General features: G+C 52.6%; 1 protein-coding gene across 2 annotated transcripts; it reads right to left on the reverse strand.

Moving 5' to 3' along the window:
- Nucleotides 1-344: 344 nt before the first annotated feature.
- On the reverse strand, nt 345-23,824 carry SIGLEC15 (sialic acid binding Ig like lectin 15). 2 transcript variants are annotated; one of them, XM_045164035.1, is made up of 6 exons: nt 23,637-23,824; nt 14,206-14,265; nt 13,387-13,770; nt 11,722-12,102; nt 10,584-10,614; nt 345-448 (listed from the first exon to the last, which is right to left on the reverse strand). In XM_045164035.1, exons 1-6 carry the CDS (start codon nt 23,686-23,688, stop codon nt 445-447), a joined length of 912 nt encoding a protein of 303 aa, XP_045019970.1. In that variant the 5' UTR covers nt 23,689-23,824; the 3' UTR covers nt 345-444. The 2 variants fall into 2 exon arrangements, with proteins under 2 accessions (XP_045019970.1, XP_006075347.3); XM_006075285.4 differs by lacking the exon at nt 345-448 and adding an exon at nt 3,783-8,718.
- Between the last annotated feature and the right edge of the window lie 599 nt (nt 23,825-24,423).

Raw genomic sequence — 24,423 nt, forward strand, 5'->3', positions numbered from 1 at the left:
TTTCTGATAACAATAACTTGAAAAAATAAAACTACTGACTATTTTGGGATAATGAAACCACTAAGGAATGTTTTCATTAAAAGTTTTATTTTTTAATGTACATATGTAATATCTCCTGAGCACGAGGGTTAGGATTTATTTTCCTTCTGGTGACTTAATTTCCTCAAGTGGCAGCAAATACTTCTTAAGTGTGCTCAACTTTTTTCCTTCCCACATGCCAAGTGTGCCCTTGAAAAACCACAGCTTATTTTGGTCATTAAATGTGTAATATTTACTTATTGTTGACATTTTACATGCTTGTACAAAGGATGAGTTTTTTTCTTATATAATGATGAGACATGAAGAAATGAGAACTGGTTAAGTATAATTCTGCAAATAAATGATTCAAATTTAATTTACATGTGGCAGATGTCTCATTTTTGGCAAGTTGGTTGGCAGGTCTTTTCAGCTGGAAATCATAAAAAGAAAAATGTGTAATTAGAAAACTTATCATGGGTGGACATTTCACCACAATGGCTGAGGGCTCTAGTTTCAAAGAGAACTTAAGACTTGGGGGTTTAAGAATTGGAGTAGACAGAGGAGCCCAAGAAAGTTGGGGCGAGCTCCGAGGTCTGTAATGCGTTTGTGACCGGGTCAGAGAAAGCACGTGAAACTGTGCAAAGGCTCCCACCACCTGAGCTCCTGGGTGGGGGTGGGAGGCCCCAGAGAGGGAACCAAGCTGCCAGGGAGGGCAGAGTAACCTGAGCATGTTCACACCCGCTCCAGAAATCACTTTATATCAGAATGCTAGGGAGTTCTTCCTTAGCTTTCATTTCCATTGCTTTTAGACTCTTCTTGGATGAGCCAAAGTCAGGTGGGAAGGCCTGCACTTTTGATTTCGGATTTCCCAACAGGAGATGGCAGGAGTGAACGTCGACATTTTACGAATCAGTGAACTAAAATGGACGGGAATGGGTGAGTTTAACTCAGATGACCATTATATCTACTACTGTGGGCAAGAATCTCTTAGACAAAAAGGAGTAGCCCTCACAATCAACAAGAGAGTCCAAAATGCAGTATGTGGATGCAATCCCAAAAAGGACAGAATGATCTCGGTTCATTTCCAAGGCAAACCATTGAACATCATAGTAATCCAAGTCTGCCCCAACCACTAATGCCAAAGAAGCTGAAGTTAAACGGTTCTATGAAGACCTACAAGAACTTCAGGAATTAACAAACACCAAAAAAATATGTCCTTTTCACCATAGGGGACTGGAATGCAAAAGTAGGAAGTCAAGAGACACCTGGAGTAAAAGACAAGTTTGGCCTTGGAATGCAAAATGAAGCAGGGCAAAAGGCTAACAGTTTCTTTGCCAAGAAAACACACTGGTCATAACAAACACCCTCTTCTAACAACACAAGAGACAATTCTACACATGGATATCACCAGATGGTAAATACTGAAATCAGATTGATAATATTATTTGCAGCTGAAGATGCAGAAGCTCTACACAGTCAACAAAAACAAGACCAGGAGTTGACTTTGGCTCATATCATGAACTATTATTGCCAAATTCAGACTTAAATGAAGAAAGTAGAGAAAACCATTAGGCCATTTAGATATGACCTAAATCAAATCCCTTATGATTATACTGTGGAAGTGACAAATAGAGTCAAGGGATTAGATTTGAACAGAGTGCCTGAAGAACTATGGATGGAGGTTTGTGACATTATAAAGGAGGTGGTGATCAAAATCATCCCCAAGAAAAAGAAATGTAAAATGGCAAAATGGTTGTCTGAGGAGGCCTTACAAATAGCTGAGAAAAGAAGTGAAAGGCAAAGGAGAAAAGGAAAGATATACCCATTTGAATGCAGAGTTTCAAAGAATAGCAAGGAGAGATAAGAAAGCCTTAAGTGAACAATGTAAAGAAATAAGGTGAAGGCAATGGCAACCCACTCTAGTACTCTTGCCTGGAAAATCCCATGGGCAGAGGAACCTGGTAGGCTGCAGTCCATGGGGTCGCTAAGAGTTGGACACGACTGAGCGACTTCACTTTCACTTTTCACTTTCCTGCATTGGAGAAGGAAATGCAACCCACTCCAGTGTTCTTGCCTGGAGAATCTCAGGGACAGGGGAGCCTGGTGGGCTGCCATCTGTGGGGTTGCACAGAGTCGGACATGACTGAAGCGACTTAGAAGCAGCAGCAGCAGCAGCAGCAGCAGAGATCCCTTGAAGAAAATTAGAGATACCAAAGGAACATTTGATGCAAAGATGGGCACAATAAAGGACAGAAATGGTATGGACTTAACAGAAGCAGAAGATATTAAGAGGTGGCAAGAATACACAGAAGAAGTATACAAAAATGTCTTAATGACCTGGATAACCATGAGGGTGTGATCACTCACCTAGAGCCAGACATCCTGGAGTGTGAAGTCAAGTGGGCCTTAGGAAGCATCACTACAAACAAAGGTAGTAGAGGTGATGGAATTCCAGCTGAGCTATTTCAAATCCTAAAAGATAGATGGTGCTGTTAAAGTGCTGCACTCAATATGCCAGCAAATTTGGAAAACTCAGCAGTGGCCACAACAAACTGAAAAAGGTCAGTTTTCATTCCAATCCCAAAGAAAGGCAATGCCAAAGAATGCACTCATTTCACATGCAAGCAAGGTAATGCTCAAAATCCTTCAAGCTAAGCTTCAATAATCCATGAATGGAAAACTTCCAGATGTACAAGCTGGATTTAGCAAAAGCAGAGGAACCAGAGATCAAATGTCCAACATCTGTTGGAGCATAGAAAAAGCAAGGGAGTTCCAGAAAAACATTACTTCTTCATTGACTAGGTTAAGGCCTTTGACTGTGTAGATCACAAAAAACTGTAGAAAATTCTTAAAGAGTTGGGAATACCAGACCACCTTATCTGCCTCCTGAGAAACTTGTATATGGGTCAAGAAGCAACAGTTAGAACCAGACATGGAACAATGAACTAGTTCCAAATTGGGAAAGGAGTATGTCAAAGCTGTATATTGTCACCCTACTTATTTAACTTCTATGCAGAGTACATCATGACAAATGCTGGGCTGGATGAAGCACAGGTTGGAAGCTTGCTGGAAGAAATGTCAGTAACCTCAGATATGCAGATGATACCACTCTAATGGCAGAAAGCAAAGAGAAACTAAAGAGCCTCTTAATGAAGGTGAAAGAGGGGTGAAAAAGCTGGCTTAAAACTCAAGATTCAAGAAACTAAGATCATGGCGTTTGGTCCCATCACTCCATGGCAAATAGAGGGGGAAAAATTGGAAACAGTGACAGAGTTTATTTTCTTGGGCTCCAAAGTCACTGTGGATGGTGACTGCAGCCATGAAATTAAAAGATGTTTGCTCCTTGGAAGAAAAGCTATGACAAATCTAGACAGTATATTAAAAAGCAGAGATGTCAATTTTCCAACAAAGGTCTGTCTAGTCAAAGCTATGGTTTTTCCAGCAGTCATATATGGATGTGAAAGTTGGACCATAAAGAAGGATAAGAGCCAAAGAACCGATGCTTTCCAACCATGGTGCTGAAGAAGACTCTTGAGAGTCTCTTGTCAATCAAGGGACTGACTGACAATGAATCAAACCAGTCAATCCTAAAGGAAATCAACTCTGAATATTCACTGGGAGGACTGATGCTGAAGTTGAAGCTCCAATACTTTGGCCACCTGATGGGAAGAGCTGACCCAATGGAAAAGACCCTGATGCTGAGAAGGATTGAAGGCGGGAGGAGAAGGGGACGACAGAGGATAAGATGGTTAGATGGCATCACCCACTCAATGGACATGAGTTTGAGCAAACTCCAGGAGATAGTGATGGACAGGGAAGCCCAGCGTGCTGCAGTCCATGGGGTCACAAAGAGTAGGACACATCTTAGTGCCTGAACAACAAAGACAGCCAGGATGATGCCCTGTGTCTCCCCACCCCTTGTGCCCTTTGTCTGGGTTTGGCTTCCCTCTCCAGACAGAACCACAGGATTTTTAAAGGTGGCTTAGAGGCAAGTTGTCATGCTTTCTGCTATAGGAATCAGGTTACCTATCTCTAGACTATCATCGCTGGGGAAGGCCCAGAGAAATGAAGGTGGAGGCAGCCCACGTCACCAAGGGGCAAGTGAAAATTAGAGACTGAGGGAGCCAAGATCTTCCTCCGAAACCTGCCACTCTTCTGAAGACGGACCTCTTCCCTCCTGGTCTTCCTCTGCTAGCCTAAACCCTTGTAGGAAACAGAGCCACGTTCCTGGTGTGTTGGTCCAAGGGACCAACCCAGCCTCTCTCCCGAACACCACATTTTTCATAGCCTAAGTTTGTGGCTTGGACCAGATTTCTTTTGGAATCTGCTCTGGTTGACCAGCTCCCTGACACGTCCTCTTTAATCTTTCTTAAGACCCCTCCATCTAACTTCTCACCCTCCTTCCTTCCCCTTCCCCACCCCACCTTTCCCCTCCACCTGAGATCAGACCCAGCAGCCTCTGGTGGAGGTGTCTCCGACGGGCGCTCTCGGGGAAGTCTTCAGCCCTGGGACCCTTCTGAGTTCACTCACACGTGGGACTTGGGGACAGAGGCTGGAAGATGAAGGTCTGGGGGCCCAAACCTGGGAAAACCAGAGAACTCCAACCCCAAGTAATTCTGAATCTTTGCACTGGAAGACTGTGTTTTCTCCATTTAGCTCATAAAATATGACAAAGAAGAAGGGGCACAGGAGAGGAGGAAAGACACACGAGAACCTGGGAAGGAGAAGGTGTACAGGATACCTGCAGCCTTGCCTGTCTCCTAGGTTTTTAGTGAGAACTACAAGGGATCATGCAAGGGAAGGGAGGTTGAGGACCACAGGGGGTCCCAGAGAATGAGGAGCTATTATTATGGAGGGCGTGGGACTAGACCTAAGTGCCAGGCTGGAGGCGGGACAAAGCCCAAGACCCCAGCTCATGGTCTACAAGTTCTCCACGGCCTGAGGGCCCTGTGACTGGCTGAGGCCTACCCTCACCTGGCTTTGCTGTCCAGTCTGGCAAGAGGCATATGTACATAGGTGAAAACTCAGCCCCACTCAGTGGCACTTCTGTCCCAAGGCAGGCCTACCTTCATTGTACATTATCTCGTGGGTATTATTTCTCATGTAACTACATCTCAATTTAAGATTTAGGATATTATTAATAGCTCCTTGAAGGCAGAGAAGGTGTGCGGTGCTCTTGGCAGACCTGGGTGGGCACCTGTGGGACCCTTCCTTCTGCTGCCCACCTCCAGGAGCAGCCTGGCAGGTGGCCAGGAGCAGAGAGTGCTGTGCCCTGCACCACCCTGCCAAGTGCTGTCTTTGAAACATCACATCTCTGGGTCACTTCTCAGGCTCTAGGACACTGCTGACCGAGCCCACTGCCCACTGCTTGCTCCTTGCTCACCATTGACAGTGTCTTGGTGCTTTGAGAGAGCTGCAGGACCACCAGCCTTCTGGGCAGGCAAGGGGGTCTGGGGATGGTCAAGACCCCTCACCACCCTCCCCTCTGCCCTTAGCAGATGCTTTAATTGGAGACTGGGCAGGAGGCTGCCTGGGCTCTCCCTCCTCACTGGGCCTCCCCTGGTCCATCTCTGTGTCTGAAGCCCTGCAGCAGAGAGGAAGACTGCTGCCCCAGCCCACGGGAAGTCCTCCTCCAAGCCCAAACACTGCAGGGAGGATCACTGGGGGCACCCAGCACCCTGACAAGTGGGCTGACTCAGAGGGAGTCTCCAGTCATCTCGCCTAAAAATCACCTGGAGTCAACTTGTTGGAGACAAGCTAAAAAAGGACAATTGGAGAAATATGAATGTGGGTGATACAACAATATTATTAAGTAATTGTTAATTTTCTCAAAAGTGATAATGGCCTTTAGGTTATGGAGGAGAGAGCACTTGTTATCAGGAAACACAGCTGAGATATTTAAGGGTCAAGTACTGTGATTTCCGCAATTTACTCTTGAATGGTTCAGCCAAATACACATGCGTGCACACACACACAGACACACACGTGCATTAAACTAATATGGCAAAATGTTAGGAAGTGTTGAATGTATGTAGTGGGTATCTGGGTGATCATCTAGCTTGTTCAGTTGTGTGTGTGTATGTTTGAAAATAATCATATTACAAAGTTAGGGCCAAAATCCCCTGGATATTTTTTCTATAGAGCCTGCCCTCATAGACCCTATGATTTGGGTGGTCCAGGGGGTGCTGAGAACGAAGAGTTGAACAAGCTCCCCAGGTGTCCCTGATGCAGGTGATCCTTGGAACCCATCGGGAGAATGGTGCTCTGACAGCCTAAGGTCCGAAGGTAGAAACCCAGGCTCAGCTGCTCATTCTTGCTGGGGCAGCACCCGCCGTGCCCGGGAGCCTCCATGCTGCCGCCTCGGCTCCAGACACACTGCCTCTGCCCGGTGCTCCAGCAACTTTCCACTGCTTAGACAGCACGCTTACCTCCTGGCCTTCGCCCAGAATGTCCCTTTTGTTTTTTTTTCCCCTTACCTCCCAATCTCCATTCTCCCCCATTTACATGGCCAACGTGTACCATCTCCACATCCCCTCCTCCAGTAAGACTGGGTCAGTCACCCCTTTTAGGTGCTCCAATAGAACCCCCAGCAGACGTGATTCCCGCTTACTGGTCTGTGTTGCTCACTAGCATGAGAACCCCTAGAGTCCCCCTGTATAATTTTCATGGCTGTTCCCAAAGGCTCCAGCTTCCCTCCTTCTAGATATGGTGAAGGGTCCCACTGCCCAGCCCCTGGAGGCCCCCTGGGACCTCCCCACTGGCTAGTTCTGGCCAATGAACTATGATCCCAAGTGGAAGACTTTCTGGAGCTTTCTTTTGATCCAACCCAGCAATGCACATTAGAGAGGGTGGGCCCCTGGGAGCCTGGGTTCCTGAGTAAGTAAAATGCACACAGCCTCTTATGATCTGTGCCAAGCAGTCAGCTTTGAAGGGAAGAAACCTAACTGTTCTAGTCACTGTGACTGGGGTTTGTTAATGCAGCATGACCTAGCCCAGCCTTGCTCACTTCTATATCCCCAAACACTGGCCCAGCTGCTAGCACAAAACAATGCCTATGATATAATTCCTATCACTTTTTTCTTGGCTGTGAAACGAGCCTCAAAGACCAGGCAGATGCTCTAAGACAGACACACCACCCCGTGTCCTTCCCTGGTGACACGGGACTCTCTGTGGAGGTGTCCCAAAGTATCCCTGCCCAGCGAGTTACGGATGCCACCTCCTCTGACCTGTGAACAAGTCAGACAGTTTCCCAATGGATCCTGAGTTAACCATAAGCTGCCGTCACCCTTTTACTCTGGCGATGGCTCCAGGAGGAGGGGAGGAGCCTCCTAACCCCCCCGCCTTGCTTGTTAACTTGTGAAGACCCTTCAGCCTTTGCGCCGTCTCTGCAGAAAGCATCAGAAAGGACCCCAGCTACCACTGCAGCTTCTGGAAAAGTTCTGGAGGAAAGAAAGAGTGTTCCCACTGCCTCTTGCGTCCCCGATCTCTATGGCCCTTTTCTCTTGCTAGATTGTCCAGTCCCAAGCATGGCCCGCCCCTCAACCTGTCCCCAAGGACTGCAGGAGCTAAAATGATCCAACGTGAAGATGGATGGCCGTGGCCCGGAGGCAGCCTGGCAGCACTTTGCACAGGTGGGAAACTCCCGTGACTTCTGGCCAGTGCACATCCAGGGAAGAAGCAGGCGGAGGCAGGTCAGAGCTGCGGCTGCTTTACCCACAGACCCACTGCGGCCCAGACTGGTCCTCACACCTCCCGGCTTGTGGTCCTTAAGGGCAGTGAATTTTCATATGCTTTGAGGTGATGGCTGTTTTGTCTCCTCTTCCCAGAGGTCCCAGCTGAAGGCAGGGCAGAGCAGCTGATGGGGTGAGAGGTGGGCAGAGTGAGACAGTCGCAAAGGAGACCTCAGGGTGCAGGAACATCGGACTTCTCCTCGTTGCTGATTCAATGTTCCTGGGACTGCAGGGTGGCATGGCCCAGCCCTGGGCTTGCTCTCTGGACTCCTCACTTTCAGCGGGGCCGGGGAGGCAGCTACGCTTGTCCAAGGCGGCTCTGCAAGGAGGAGCCTGTAACCCTGCTTACATCTGTGGATGGCCTTGTACTGCCCAAAGCCCTTCCACATCCACTCTGTGCTCAGACCCTGATAGCCCCTAAGCTGGGAGGGAAGAATAATACTGTCCGTGTTCGATAGTGGACAAGTTCAACAGAGAAGCGAAAAAGTGCCTTGGCCCGCATAGCAAGTCAGTGACAGAACCCAGATGGAGCTGGGGCCTGGAGACCCCTCTGACCAGTGTCCTGCCTGCTTTGCTCTGTTCTAAGAAAAGGTGAAAAGAGCTTTCCAGAAGGGTCACACTTGGGTTCCTGTGCACACACGTACACATATACACATACACACACTTTCAAACTGCTGCCCCCTAGAGAGAAATATTGCTGGGGCTCGAAGACAGAAGTCCACATGGGAGACCTCTGAGCCTCTGTGAGCATGGTCCTGACCTCCTCGGGGTGTCGCCAGGCTGGGGCTGTCAAAGTGCCCGGGAGCCAGGAAGGGCCGTCCCAGCCAAGCCTCCTGTTGGCCTTTGTTCCTCGTGGTGACCAGTGGATGGGGGTGGCCAATAGGCTCCTCACGGTGAACACACAGCTGCTGGTGGGCCCCGAGGGCTCATCTGGTTCAAATTCTCATAATTGGACTCCTGAGTCTGGGGCCTGTGGGCAGGAGAAAGTTGGCTGACCACCCAAACAGGAGAGGTCTCTGACTGCCCAAACCCCAGCCCAGGAAAGGGTGGAAGAGGGGGTGAGATGGGCGTCAGGGGCCTACATCCAACAGGGTCTGGAGACCAAGTGAAGGTTGGAGGCTGGGCAGCAGCAGAACTTGCAGACCAGGGAAGGGACACCCAGGCGACAGCGTCCCAGATCAGAGTCTCTGTCTTCTCAAAGGGATATAGTCTGTGGCTTCAAAACCCACCTCCAGGCCAGGCCTCCTGAGCTCCAGATGCTTTCCTGACTTCCGGGATATCCTCCTGGGCCTCTCAGACCTACATGCCCCATGCCCTACATGCCTACATGCCCACCTGGGGCTCTCCACCACCCTTCTTCTCTCCCCGTCTTCAGCTCTGTAAGCGGCACCAGGCTTTCAGCTCCAGAACTGCTGGCTCCCTCCTTTGCTCATGCTGCCCAGCAGGCCTCCAGCCAGCCCTGCCTCTGCCCCAACTCCCCACCCTCTCTGCTGCCACCTTCAGCCAAGCAACCGAGCCAGCCACAGTCCTGATCAACAGCCCTCCCAGGTCTCCTGCCTCCACTCCTGTTCAGATGGGGCCATTCGCCTACTTAAACCACTCACCGACTTCCCATCGCACCCAGGGTAAATCCTGCAGCCTGCCTGCATTCCCCGCCCCCTCCCTGGGTCATGCCTGAGCCTTTGCCTCCCGGTTGCCGCCAGCACCCTTACCTGCCCGTATGGGTGCCTGCCTCCCATCTCTCGCTGTCCTCAGACAGGATGACGGGTCTGAAGCAGCCACAACGCAGTGGCACCTCCCTCTCCTGGGGCTTTGCTCTATCACCTTGTCCATTTTTTCCCCCCACAGCTCTTATTGTATAATCTAAGATCTCTTGTTTAGGTATTTATTAAAATTCTCCACATTCAAGTGTGAGTTCTCTGAGATGGAGGATTTTTGCTTTACTTTTAGCATCCAAAACAGTGCCCAGTACATGATAGGGATCAACTGATATTTTGAGCAGTGGTCAGCTTTCTGATTTAGATGCCCTGGTGCAATAGTAAGTTAGTAAAGAAAAGGGACTTTGCACAGGTATTCTAGAATGTGCGGGACTGCTGAGTGGACATCTGCAGAGAGGGTTCTGGGTTGGCGGTGCGGCTCTCCCAGCCCCCAGGCCCAGGTGGAGCGGAGCTATAGGAGTGTCTAGGCTTGTTTAAGGGGTCCTAAACGGCTGTCACCGGCTTCTTGCCTCCCAGGAAGCGTTTGTTCTTCAATATGGGCCTTCACTTGGACAGACACCAAGAAGGGGTAAGGTCCACACTTGCTACCTTTTAGGTCTGTGGGCCCTCAACTAAGCCCTCAGTACCTCTACTGACATTTTGCTTGCAAAGCCTTCACTCAGCAGGGTGTCTGAGACAATGATTGCCCTATGGTGGCTTTTGTGTGGATCTATTCTAGAACACTGGGCACTACGAGAGGAAAAATACCGTCTTCAGGGATACCTCTAGGTGCAGAGATAAGGCAGACACAGAAAAATGACCTTCAACAGCATGGACACCAAGCAGCTGGCCTGGGAGACAGGCCAGTGCAAGGCCCAAAGTTAGTGCTGGGAACGTGGTGGGACGGGAGTGCAGAAGCAGGTAAGCGTGACCTGGTCTCGCTGGTCAGCCTTGGCGGAGTGAAGGAGCGGGAGCTTCAGGGGGCAGCAGGGAGAGCCTTGACACTGAGAAGGGCTAGAACCCCCACCCCAGCCTGTTGTCCATTGTTTCTTCTTGCGCCACTCTGCCTGAGAAGCCCATACCTCTTTGCCAGTGGGAACCAAAGAGGGGCAAGGTGGGGGTGGGCTAGCTCGCTTACCTTGGCGGAGAGTCCGAGGTGACTGGGTGCTCTGTGTGAGGAACAGAGAGAAAGGAGGCATGAATCTGCGTGGTGGCCTCTGGGCTCCAAGCCCTGCTGCCCATCCCACCCCACCATAAGAGAGTGGTCTGGAGGGAGACAAGCTAGCCAGCAGAATGTGAAGGAGTAACCTGAAAGATGACAGTTACCTAGGAAGACGGGGAGTGAGGAGCACACCTAGCAGGGAGACCTGCTTTTCTGAGGCCCCTGAAGCACAGAATTCTTGTTGGGTTTGAAGACCCTGCGAGAAAGCCAGTGTGGCCCAGCAAAGATGGCAGCCAAGGCAACTGTGGCAAATTTTGGATTTCATCCCGGGAGAGTCTGAGGCTGGTGCTACTCACTTAGGTGAGCTGAGAGGCTCAGGAAGCCCCTTCTCTGGGGCACAGAACAAATCTCCGATCCAGCTTAGTGAGAGTAGGGAGGGGTGACCACAGCTCTCTGAAGATGGCTTGCTAGTTCAAGCTTCCACGCTTGGATAGATGCTGCTCCCTCTGCTAGGAACACAGCTAGCTCCTTGTTCTCCCAGCTCCCAGCTGCTTACAGCTTTCGGTTTAGCCTCCCTTTACTGTGCACAGCCTTGCCGCCTGGCTCCTGTCCCGATGCCCCATCAGAGAGAGGCCTCTGGGCCTCTGCAGTACCTGGGTTGACTGCACTTCTCTCTGCAGACTGCATTTATCTGCTTACTTCTCAGCATCCCATTCAAGGGCAGGGCACCATGTTATATTCATTTCTGTATATTTCCAGGACCTATGCAGCATGTAGTTGGTGCTTGGGATGCTGCTGCAACCTAATGAATGAAATGGTGCTATTTGGGAAAGCCTGTGTGTGGTCAGGGCCCTTCCGGATGATGGGGCACTTGGCAAAAGGGTGAGTCTGTATCTCTGTGACTCTAGGCTGGAGGCAAGTTCCCTAACCTCTCTGGCCTCAGCTTCCTGATGGTAAAATTGGCTCACGCTGGCTGGTACGTCCTGGGCTTGACCAGGGAGGAGGAGACGCACAGGTGCATTAATGAAGTTCCAGTTGTGTCAGGCCCGGTGGTCAGCCTGGAGGAGAGCCCCACTTGCCCTGAGCACCCATCCTGGCCCAGGGTCGCACCCACCTAGGCGATGCTGGGCAGCGGCCCGAACGCCCAGAACGCTGAGCAGCAGCAGCGCTTTGAGGCCGAGCGCGCCGAGCAGGAGGGCGGTCGCCGAGGCCCTGGAGGCGCCATGGAAACGAAACAAGTAGACGCTGGCTTCGGCGCGGCCCAGGCTGTTGGAGGCCGTACACGTGTAGCGGCCGTCGTGGGCCAGCGCGGGCAGCTCGGCGGTCACCTGGTGGCCGTGATCATGACCTGGGCTCCGCGTGGCGGCCGAGCCGTTGCCCAGGGCCGGGCCGGACCAGGCTAGGGCGGGCGGTGGCTCCCCTTCAGCTGTGCAGAGTGCGTGGAAGGCGTGCCCCGGGCCTGGCAGCACAGAGATGTTGACGATCCGAGGGGCGGCTGCGGGCGGCGGCCGAAAGAGGACCCGGGAGAAAGCAAAGCGCGGTCAGAGCAGCGGCGGGCAAAGGAAAGGGCAAGGGGCAGCCCTCCCTGTCCCCTTCGCGGAGAGGGTTGGAGGAGGGAGCGAGGATAGGATATGAGAGGAAGGAAGAGGCGCTCCGGGCGGCAGGGCTTCTGGGTTCCCACAACAGGTGTGGCCTTTGGCAAGTTATTCCATCGCTCTGGGCCTTAGTTTCTTCACGTGTAAAATGGGGATCACTTATTTTATGAGGTTCTGGGGAAGATCTGACAAGTTAATTCATGTGGGGTGCCTGGGCAAGTGCTTTCTAAACGTCATTACTACGTGATAGCGCATGATTGGGGCCTCCCCAGATGGCACTAGTGGTAAAGAACCCACTTGTGAATGCAGGAGACAAAACAGAAGAGGGTTCGATCCCTGGGTCCGGTAGATCCCCTGGAGAATGGAATGGCAACCCACTCTATTCTTCCCTAGAGAATCCTATGGACAGAGGAGCCTGGTGGGTCGGGGTCTCAAAGAGTGGGAGGCGACTGAAGCGATGGCATGCAGCAAGCAGCCGCAGGATCAGGGCGGCGTGGGGCGGAGGGGGGCGGTCTGCTGGAGAGATTTCAAGGGCACTCCCCAGACAGCCTCACTGACATCTCGAGTGGAGACGGATTCACCGAATCCGTGAGACTGAGGCGGACAAGTCCGAGGAAACTGAAGTGCGGTCAGAGAGGCTGCCCAGCCAGCCCAAGGGCACATGAGTGGTTCCTGGCAGAGCCAAACTAAACCCAGAACGCTTGGGTCCCCCACAGCGGGGGTCTCAGATTAAAAAAAAAAAAAAAAAAAAGCTCCTTAAGTCATTCCAGAGCTAACCAGGCTTGAGAATCACCCTACTAGGATCCTGGCCCCCCATCCTTAAACCTCAGGGTCTAGAGAAGTGCTGGGCACGTGGTGGGCTCCCTGTGCCCCCTTCAGTGCACACGGCCCGCTGCAGTCCTTGTTCTTCGTTTTTCTCCCCGCTAGTCTCAGGGCTGTTGGGGCACACTCACTCTCTACCAGCTTCATTGCAGCACCCATCCCAGGCTCCACCCAGCCCGTCCCGGGGCCAGGATTCCGCGGCCTTTGAACCAGTTACCTGGGGACTTGTGGCCCTTCCAGGTGTGGGAGCACCCTGCTCTACAGGAAGGGGTGTGGCCCGTTGTAACCCCTCGGATCCCAGCCCAGACCCCGCACCGAGAGCCCCGCGGCACGCGGCGAGCGAAGTCGGGCAGCGCGCTCACCTGTCACGCGGAGCCGGACGCCCTGGCGGCTTTCGTAGCGGTCGTGGACGTCGCCCGCGAACTCGACGCGGCAGAAGTAGCGGCCGTCGTCGGCCAGCGCCAGGCGCTCGATGCGCAGCGACAGGTCGTTGCGGCGCGGGTTGCCGAGCAGCCGGAAGCGGCCGTGTAGGCTGAGCGCCGTCTGGCACAGCTCGCTGCCGCGCGCCGCGGCGCAGCGGAACACCTGCGGGCCGGCGAACGGCTCGCCCGCGCGCCAGATGGCCGTGAGCGGCCCGTCGTAGTGGCGGTGCGGGTGCGTGAAGGTGCAGGGCAGCACCGCGGCCTCGCCCGCCGTCGCGCTCACCTCGGCCGGCACCTGCATGGACCAGCGCTGCGCGGGCGCACCTGCGGGCAGGCGGGCGGGCGGGCAGCGCGGGCGCGTGCGTCTACCCTACCCGCATCCCGAGTGGCCTAGAACCCCCCGGGGCACAGGAAGCGCCCTCCTCCCTTCGCGAGTTGCGGAGGAGGAGGGGGAGGCTGGAAACCCATCCCAGGACTCCAGGGGCATCTCCCAGGACCTTGACCCCCGTGACTTTCTAGGTGCCTGGATCCTCCCTTGCCCCTCCCGCTTCCCTCTCTCCATCCCCGCTTCCCCCCTGGGACTGTTTGCTTCACTCAGGGCGGTCCCACCTCACCGACGGGCCCAGTGTTCCCATCCTCTTCTCCATCAAACCTGCCCTGCTTCAGAAAACCTCGGGGATCCTGTGGTTACACTGTGTCCGTAATACTTCCCCCCCCCAACCCCCCCCACCTGATGATGATAATAGTAAAGACACTTACTGTTCATCTCTGTGTTGAGCAAGTTCCCAGTGGTATCTCTTTTAGTCCTCACAAGTGATCCTAGAGGTAAGAAGAGTTAGCCCCAGGTTACATGTTAATAAACCAGGGCACAGATTAAGTAGTTGCCTACTGGGATGAGGCAAAGCTGATGTTCAGACTCCCGACTGCCTGACTCCTCTGCTGCACTTTAATGCACTAAAGTGAAGCGAAGTCACTCAGTCATGTCCGACTCTTTAGGACCCCATGGACAGAAGCCTACCAGGCTCCGCCATCCATGGGATTTTCCAGGCAAGAATATTGGAGTGGGCTGCCATTTCCTTCTCCAGGGGATCTTTCCAACCCAGGGATCGAACCCGGGTCTCCTGCATTGCAGACAGACTGAGCCACCACTAAGGGCATAGAAACTCGGGCCTTCTCCAAGGACAGCAACATTCTCATTTACAGAGGGGCAATGGAGGCCTTGGGAGGGGGTGGTATGTTTTGAAGCTGATGCATTGAGTTGGTGACTGAGGTTCCTCTGTACTCCAGTTTCACCCAAGTGGGCTTTCCAATAGGCCAGTGTCCAGACAGGGAGCTGAGAGACCAAGAGGCGCAGTGCTTTTGGGCTCAGGTTTCCTCATCTCCCATGTCGTGGGCCTCCGAAGTGTGGTTGAGCTAAGGTCTGCAAGCCGTACTCTGCTGCAGCTTAGGGAGCGCTGGAGGTCGCTCACTGCCTCTGTTGTTGCAGATGTGTGCTTCTTTGGGAGAGGGGTGAACCGGGTGGGCCGATGGGTGTCAGTGCTGGGAGGCTCAGACCAAGGGGTGCCTCCTCAAGGAGGGGGCAGGCTGAGTTGCTGGTGCCTGGGTGCAGGGATCTCTACAGGGAATAATATAGCAGCCCCTGTATTTCCAAAGGGCTTTGCAATTTGCCAAGTTCTTTCACATACATCACATCACATGATTCCAAGTCCAGTGCTCTTTGCTCTTGGCAGTAGCCCAACTTGTATCTTGGGCGGGAATCCCCTCAACTCACAGCTGGCAGACCATCCTCCAGGGAACCCATCCTATCTATGAATAATGTACAGGACAGGGCACTCCTCCTGGGCATTCAGGCTCAGGACTGCGTGATTCCTCTGCTGCACTCTAGTGTATTAAGGGCATAGAAACTCGGGCCTTATCCAAGGAAAGCAACATTCCCAGAACCAATGTCTCCTGCTCCTCACTGTCGCTGTCTGGAGCCTTCTCCTCCCCTCTCCGTGATGGCCCTCCCCAGATCCCATCATGGCTCTCCTGGACCCATAAGCCTTGTCCTCTCTGGCAGATGTCCCAGCCCTTCACCTGCCCCTCTCCATCCTCACTGGCAGCTTGGTACTCTCCCTGCAGTGTAGTGTCCTGACCCTGGGGCCTCCACATGTGCTGGGCCAGGCAGAGTTGGGTACAAATTGGGTTGTGTGAGCTGTGTCTCACATAAAACCTCACTTTGGGATCGCGCCAAGCTTGCAGTGAAATAAAACCACATTTTTTTTTTTCCACACAGTCTGTTTCTAAGACGAATCTCCTTTCTTCTGGACAAGTGGAAATATGCTTTTGAACCCCAGCCAGGTTCCTCATCTATTCCTAGTAAGAGCTTGTATGCCCAGTTAATAATCAGAGGGCCTAGTTTCAAATTTGAGAAAACTTTCTGAAGGTTTGCTTGTTCATTCAGTACTTCCAGCTGCAGAAAGCATGTCCCAGTCTCGAGGCTTAGCCCCTGCCTCAGTTTTGCTGTGCTCCCACCCTCTGTGACCTCAGCCTCCTCTGACCTCCCGCCTCTCACAGGCATCATGCCAGGCATCGATTTCCCAGGGATTGTTTGATGTTGCTCTGGACACATCCCCTCTCAAAGTCAGGCACTGGGACCAGAGCTGGGGCTACAAAGAACAAGAGAATAATTTATCAGCCTATTGGAGCTCACAGCTCAGAAAGGGTGGCAGGTCTGTGAACTCATAGTTACACTAAAGCCTGCCAGGAGGGACACGAACAGTGATCTCTCTTGTCTGAACATGGGGCAGGCCCTTTCACTCACCAGCTCCCTCCTACTTGTCCCCAGACCTCGCTGAGTCATCCTACAGTGGGAGACTTTCTTTGAGCCCCAAGCCTGGGTCTGGTGCCCCTTTCTCCATGCCCCAGAACTCAACTGCATCTTTTGTCCAGGCACCCAGGGGCTCCTGGAGGGCAGGGACCATGGGTGGGGGTCGTATTTGTGCGGCTGTAGCCCAACATGCACCTGCCACATAGTAGCTGATGTTGACTTGAATCGCTGTGAGAGAGCAGAAGGGAGGGAGCCGAGGTTGGCAGGAAGGGTCGATGGAGGCGGTTGATTGGAGGCCCCATGAGAGAGGAGCTGCCACTTTGGAAGAGCCTTGGGAAAGGAGTGGGGTTTGAGGTAGGCTGCAGGCATTCTAGGCAAAGGGCAAAATGGAGTACGGACATCAGCATAGAGGACGCAGATGTGAGAGGATAAGGGGGCCAGAGTACATGTGCTCTGGGGGCTTGGGGGGAGACATTGCGAACTTTATTTCATAAGCTCAGCAATCCATGAATGGGGTACTGTTATTGGCTCCCCTTTGGAGAAGGAGATCTGAGGCTCAGAGAGCCGAGAGACTCGGCCAGGTCACTTGACCAACCAGGCAGAGTCAAGTCTTCCCCTTGAAGTGTTACTGAGCAGGACCCTATGAGGCCTCCACAGGACAGACCCCCACCCATGTCTTCCACCTGCCTTGTCTGTAGAAAAACCTTAGACAAAGAATAAACTTCATCAGAGAAGGGAAAATGCAAAAAGAAAGGAAAACAATCACGCACGATAAAACAATAATACTTTAGCCAATAAACAAAGTCAAGGACCTTTAGTTCTTCCTCAAGGACTATGGGGCTTCCTAGGTGGCGCTAGCGGTAAAGAACTTGCCTGCCAATGCAGGAGATGGAAGAAACGTGGATTTGATCTCTGAGTCTGGAAGATCTCCTGGAGGAGGGCATGGCAACCCACTCCAGTATTCTTGCCTGGAGAATCCCATGGACTGAGGAGCCTGGCAGGGTACAGTCCATGGGGTTGCAAAGAGTTGGACACGACTGAGCGACTTCACCTTCACTTTTCTCTTTCATGCATTGGAGAAGGAAATGGCAACCCACTCCAGTGTTCTTGCCTGGAGAATCCCAGGGACGGGGGAGCCTGGTGGGCTGCCGTCTATGGGGTCGCACAGTCGGACATGACCGAAGCAACTTAGCAGCAGCAGAGCGATTTAACACACCTGTACAAGGACTATAGATGATATTTTGTGCATGTCCTTTAGCTGTTTTGCAGATACTGAAACTCCCACCAGGTAGAAGTTAACTGTATGCAGCCCACAAGGGCATAGACCCCAGACTAATTGAAACCAGAAAATGACACTGACTCCCAATTACGTCACCAGCAACCAATCAGAAGAATGTCCATGAGCCCATCACACCCTTCTCCTTGAATATTATATGATCGCTCACTACCCTTCCTGGGCAGGACATACAGTTTAGCTCACCAGGAGGCCCATGTTCTTCCCAGTGTCCAAAAGGCAGTGTTGAGAGCATTAGCCCTTTGCCTGGCAAAGTAATAAAGCTATTTCTTTCTACTTCACCCCAAACTCTGTTCCCAAGAGTTAATCCAACACCGGTGTACAGAGGCTGAATTTTGACTACAGGTGGGTCGTGTCCCTGGACTCTGTCTGCCTGAGAATGGCAGCCTGGGTTGGGAGCATCCTGGTGTGTGATTGGCCAGGGCCCTTCCCTCTTGGAGTGAGTTCTGCTCTAGGAGGAGAGAGGGCACACAGAGGCCCGTTCACCAGGTGTGACAGTTAACCTGCTGTGTGGGCTTCCAAGAAGCTGCACGGGGACTCACTGTTGGATGAGTCCACCCAGGGGACTCGAGGTGAGGGAAGTCCCAACAGGAATTACCCAGGGAGCAAATGCATTTGCTTTGGCAGGAATCCAAGCTCCCCAGTTCCCATGACATTTACCATTCTTTCTCGAAGCTTCTGCATATCTCTTAGGACAGGGCAGGGATGGCCCCTGAGCTGGAACCACAGCCTCTTTTATAGGGAGGGTCTCTACTCTCTCTGCCTCATCTCTGTCAACCTCCGAGCGTCAACAGGAGGCCTGAATTCTTCCTATTGCCCGAAATGCCTCCCCTCAATGGTGGGCCACGGGGTACGGTGAAGAGCACTCCGGCTCTAGTATAGCTGAAGGCGGATGACATTCTCACTTGTCTGGAGGACCCAGTCTGTCCCTGGCACTATTCTAGGCCGATCCACTTACAGGGAGATCTTTGGGCGGTATCCGTTGCTTAATGTCCCAAGTCTCAGGCTCCTCTGATGCAAAATGGGGAACATGGTACTTTGCTCATAAGATTGAGGGTGGAATGAAGTCACCCATGAAGGCCACTGGAATACTGCTGTCACTCAGCGAATGCTCAGCAATGCTAGTTCCCTCCTTCACTAGCTCTGCAAACAGACTGGGACCAGGAGGGAGCAGGGGGCGGTGCTTTCCAGTGGTGGGAAGGAGGACTCTGGGCAGAAAACTCTAGCAGCGCAGTGGGGGGATTGTTTTGGCTCCAGACACTGCACACACTCCAGCCACAGATAGTGATCTGTGGCTCAACTCAACACCTTAGGCATGCAATAGCACAGGCCTTGCCCTTAGCTAACCTGAGATTCATGTATTTTTTCACACAATAGATGCTTATTGAGGGTCCATCAGGTGCTTAACCCTCTGCGGGTGTTGGGGATACAGTTACCAAACCAATCAGTTGCCTCCTCAGTGTGTTTAGACTGGCTCAGCCACTGTTTGTTTTTCGTTTACTTACAATTCTAACAAGTTTGTTTAATTAGCTTCCCAGCCTAAGGAAATAACAGATTGAAAAGCTAGAAAGTGACTTGTGTTTGTAGGTCCACTGAAAGCAGCTAGGGATGATAATCAGCTTTCTGTCAGGGAGGAGGGTTCGGAAAAAATAATGTGATGACTTGGGATGGAAATGATCCAAGTGCAGCACAAATGGGACCCTTCAGAGGATGAGTAAGTGCAGAGGGCCTGAGGCATCACTCCCCACAGCAGGCTGGTGGAACAGATGCTCAGGGCCATGACCTGAGTCACCTTGGAAGGGTCATTGCCATGAGAGGTGTGCTCCTCAGATGGGGTCTCAGGCTCTGTCTGGGGCTATAGCCCTGGCTAGACTGGCTGTGACTTTGTGACTTTAGGTGAATCCTCGTAGCTCTGGCTTCAGTGGGCTCATCTGTGAAATGACATCTATAGATGTTTACTAAGGAGACTTTTAAATCTAAGTCTATGTCGGAAAATGATATCTTGATAAAAATGATGAAGATGTCTAGTAAGCATTTTAGAAATATGGCAATGGAAAATTAATTGAGAGACTTTAGGTATTTTAAAACAAGCTATTAGTTATCCAGCAAATTCAGCTACTCAGAAAGAGGCGCCCATGTTTGATGGTCCCGCACAGCCACTTACTAAGCTTTCTGAGTTGTTCCCGTCTCCCCAAGGTGATGATGCTCACTGAGAGAGGTTGGGGGCTGCAGCGCTGAGTATCAACTTCCAAAGCCCTGTGCCAGGGGTGCCAGGGTGGGACAGGGACTCGGCAATGGAGACATCTGCAGAACCTGAACACCCCATTCTCACTTTTCGGATTCCTTCCTGCCCTGCAGTTTGTTCTCAATAATTCTGCCTTCTGGGCCTGCACGTAGCAGTCCAGACAGTTTATCAGCCAAGAAAAAGTGAGAAAAGGATGGAGACCAGAGGGGGGAGGAGGGAGCAGAAACAGGAGTCCATCCTCCACTGAGAAGCAGACCCCGCAGGTTCCAGGGACGGGGAGGTAAAGGAACAAATGAGCTGTTGAAAGGCCTGACTGTTCCCCTCTGCCCTCGGTTGTCCGGTTTCCCCTTTAACCCTTGCCTCTCTGGCTGCGTGGTTGTGGATCTGGATCCTCTCGCTGAGCTGATGGAGATGCAGAGCCCTGAGTGGAGCCTGCCCTGGGGCCAGTGTCCATCACACGATGTTGCTCTTGGGAGTTCTGATTCAGTCGTCCCTGCCGTGCTCCCACTCCTACACCCCTCCTCCTCCGGGGGCAGGACTTCTCGGTCCCAGCTGCTGGCCACAGTAGCCACCAGGGACAGAGGAAGTGTCCTGGCTCATCCAATCTTCATTTCTTCCTGGGCCCATGACAGCAGTCCCTGACCTTTCCCCACGTCCCAAATAAACCCCCATAACCTTGGGTGACTGTGCAAATCGTCTTGCCTTTCCAGTTTGTTTTTCTGCAGGAGTTTAGAGCTAGCAAAGTAAGTTCCTCTGAGTCCCAAGCTTTGCCTCAGGCTCACCACCCATGCACACAGGTGTAGGCAGTGTCGAGGGCAAGCCTGGCCCTCGGGAGACTCCAGGTCTCATCCAGGCTCTGACACCCAGAAGTCCCCTGACCTCCTTGAGCATCCCTGAAAACAGGGACAAGGGTCTTCACTTTGCGGGTGTGGTGAAGAGGAAATGAGCTGCCATCAAAGGCCCAGCATGATGGTCCTTCAGGTTGACAACACTGTGGTCACTGCACCAGTCATCAGAGATTTGGGGACCAACGGAGGTCTTGTCCGAGGTCACCAAGTGGCCGGAGCTCCCAGACCACCGCTCTTCCCACCACCTCTCATGTGCCCTGACATCGCCCGCTTTCTAAAAGCAGATCTGTGGGAAGACAGAAAGGAAAGACAAAAGAGAGTGTGTGGTGTGGGCCCCCAGGGGATGAGGGGTTGCCCCAGGGCACCAGGTGCAGGTAGGGGGCGCCAGAATGAGGGAGAAGGCCCAGAAAATGGGAGAGGGGGATGTTTCCTGCATGAATTCCGCCCACTTCACTTTTGCGGAAGGCCAGACCAGGGTCCTGTGCTCGCTCAGAGGTGTGACAGACAGGACAGGACGGTGGCCTGGGGTCTCCCTGCCCTCAGGCTGTTTGAGCTCTGGCCTCTTCCAGGCCCTCCAGCTTGCAGAGAGGCTCCTGGGTGAACGGCCTCAGAGGGGTTTCAGGCAGCGAGACGCTGCTCCCCCAGAATTCACGACCTCCCAGTTTCAAGCAGGAAGCAGCTGCCGGCCACGAGAAGAGGGAGTCCCCTCCCTGGGCCAGCTGCCATGGCGCCCACGGATGCCCAGCCTCCCTGAAGAATTGTGACACACAGCTGGAGCATTTGTGCGGTTTGAGTTTTGTACTTCAGCATGTGACTGCTCATGCTTCCTCCAAGTTTTCTTTCTTTTTTTTTTTTTTTGTCTTTTTTGTCTGATTCATTGCTGCTGACTCTTGGAGGAGGAAAAAAAAAAAATCCCAAACAAAACAGCCCTGGAAGCTATTTGACTTGAGCAACATTTCACTGCCGCTTAACCAACCAGCTGCCGAGCGCTAGGACTGTGCTGGGGGCCTTCCACCCATGACCGGATTCTCCTTCACAGCGCCCGACTGGATCATAAACTCCCACCCCAGTTCAATGAGGCTCAGATAAGTTAGGCAACCTGCAGGTGGCGCTAGTGGTAAAGAACCCGCCTGCCCCTGCAGGAGACGCCAGAGACGCGGGTTCCATCCCTTGGTCCGGAAAACCCCCTTGTGGAGGGCATGGCAACCCACTCCAGTGATCTTACCTGGAGAATCCCATGGACCGAGGAGCCTGGCAGACTGCAGTTCATAGGGTCGCAAAGAGTCAGACACAACTGAAATGATTAAGCATGCCCAGAGCCATCCAGCTGGCAAATAGCAGAGCCAAGCTTCAGTGCTTCTCTGACCCACTCTCCCGTCTGCCCCTAGGCCTGGGGAGGGTCACCTCCTCCAGCCCCATCCTCTGTGTGGGATCCAGCCCTAAATCATCCAGAAAGATGTCTGAATTGGGTCAACTTGGCCAAAGAAAGCCCCTCCCCTATCAGCCACCACCACAGGGCTTTATGGGTGGGACCGTGGACAGTGTGGTGTGGGAGCTGGTGGTGTGGTCCCAGATTGAGGCGCACATCCCCAAGAGCAAATCCCGGCTTCACCCTGCACCACTCACTGAACCCCTCTGTGCTTCAATTTTCTCATCTGTGAAGAGAGAATGTAATAGTTCCTTTCTCATAGGATTATGATGCTTACTTGAATGACTATTAATACTTAAAGCGAGTGAATGACTGAAAGTCACTCAGTCGTGTCTGACTCTTTGTGACCCCACGGACTATACAGTCCATGGAATTCCCCAGGCCAGAATACTGGCGTGGGTAGACTTTCCCTTCTCCAGGGGATCTTCCCAACCCAGGTCTCCGGTATTGCAGGTGGATTCTTTACCAGCTGAGCCACAGGGAAGCCCAATACTTAAAGTGCCCAGCCCTTAATAAGAGGTACTTGCTGTTACTATTCAAATCAGCCCCAAATAGGACTCTGCTGAGTGCTGAAAGCTAGAGAGAAAGGACAGAGGGGCCCAGGAGTGGGAGTTTATGATCCAGTCGTGGAGACAGGACTCCAGCTAAGGAAGATTGACTAACAGCTTGGAGCACCATGATATCAGTGGCCAGGGGCTGTACACAGAGAGGCCTGGATGCTGAGTCCAGGGACATCTTCACAAGAGGGATGTCTCAGCCCGAGTGGGGTAGAGGAGAAGACTGGGGCCTGGACAGTGGGGACATGAGGATGCCTTTGTCACTTATCCCAGTGGCCCTCGACTGAATCTTGCATCAGAATCACCCAAGAAGATGGTTGAAAATGCAGGTTCCTGGGCCCTCCTCCTGACATTTTCTGATTCTGCAGAGCAGAGCTGAAGAATGTGCATTTTAACAGAGGTTTGCCTTCCGCTGGGATTCTGATGCAGATGATCTATGACCACTTTTTGAGACACGCTGTTTCCAGGGACACCAACTCCTTGAGCTAAGTGACCTTAAGTGAAGTGATGCTGTTGCTCAAGCCTCCCTTCTTGGGGTTCCTGCTGGGCAGAAGGGTACCCTCGATCACTTGGCTACTGCCCACAAGAAGGTGCCACCCTTAGCCCCAATCAGCCATGTGCTTTCCCTGCTTTCCCAGGGGGAGCCCATTAAGATGCATAGCGCTTGGATGACAACACCACCTAGAGCCTGTCTTCCCCAGAGCTGGCCCATTATGCCCCCTGGCTCCTCACAGCAAAGGGTAGGGTAGGCGACCTTTCTACAGGTGGGGATACTGAAGCCCAGAGGAGCCCGGCACTGCCTCAAGTCCCCAGAACCCAAGGCAAAGCCTGGACTTAGCGTTATGGCTTCTGTCACCACAGCCTCCCAAAGTGCAGCTCTCCCTTCCCACAGGCCTGGAGGCCCTGGCAACCCAGCTGCCCTGAGTGCAGGGAGAGGACTGTCGCTCCAAGTTTGTGAGCACCTAATCTCTTCTGAAAACGCGCTGGAGAGAATAGTGGGAAACTCACCCATTGGGACGATGCACACCAAGCAGGCCAGGAGTCGGAAGGACCCTTCCATGCTGTGAGGTCCGGAGACCCCGGGCTGGCCCCACACTCGGCCAGGTCCCTGGTGAGGCCCCTCCTTGGCGTGGGTGTGAGGGGGAAGGAAGAGAGGAGGTGGGCGGTATGCCCGGGTCTGCACCCTGCAGGGCTCTTCAGGCCCTGGAGGAACTGAGAGGCAGCCAGGCGGGCCCAAGCATGATTAACTGAGACCCGTGGGGTTTAGTCATGTGGAAAACCAAGAGAGGAACCACTCGGATGATTTTCCAGGATGGGAAACAGAGAAGTGGATACGGAAGATGCAGGACACTTTTCTATGGTTGCTGTCCCTATGGCAAATCTACTGTTCTTATGCTTGCTTCCTTCTCTAGCTCTTACCCTCTCCCTGCCTCCTTCTTTCTTTTTCTACCCCTTCCCACATTTTTAGTGTGCCAGGAAGAGTTTTCATCTTGGTGAAGCTTCCCGGACAGCTCAGTTGGTAAATAACCTGCCTGCAATGCAGGAGACCCTGGTCTGATTCCTGGGTTGGGAAGATCCACTGCAGAAGGGATAGGTTACCCACTACAGTATTCTTGGGCTTCCCTTCTGACTCAGCTGGTAAAGAATCCACTGCAATGTGGGAGACCTGAGTTTGATCCCTGGGTTGGGAAGATCCCCTGGAGAAGGGAAAGGCTACCCATGCCAGTATTCTGGCCTGGAGAATTCCATGGACTATACCCATGGGCTCGCAAAGAGTCAGATGAGATCAAGCGAC

Source organism: Bubalus bubalis, chromosome 22 (genome assembly GCF_019923935.1).
Source record: "Bubalus bubalis isolate 160015118507 breed Murrah chromosome 22, NDDB_SH_1, whole genome shotgun sequence".
Lineage (NCBI taxonomy): Eukaryota > Metazoa > Chordata > Mammalia > Artiodactyla > Bovidae > Bubalus > Bubalus bubalis.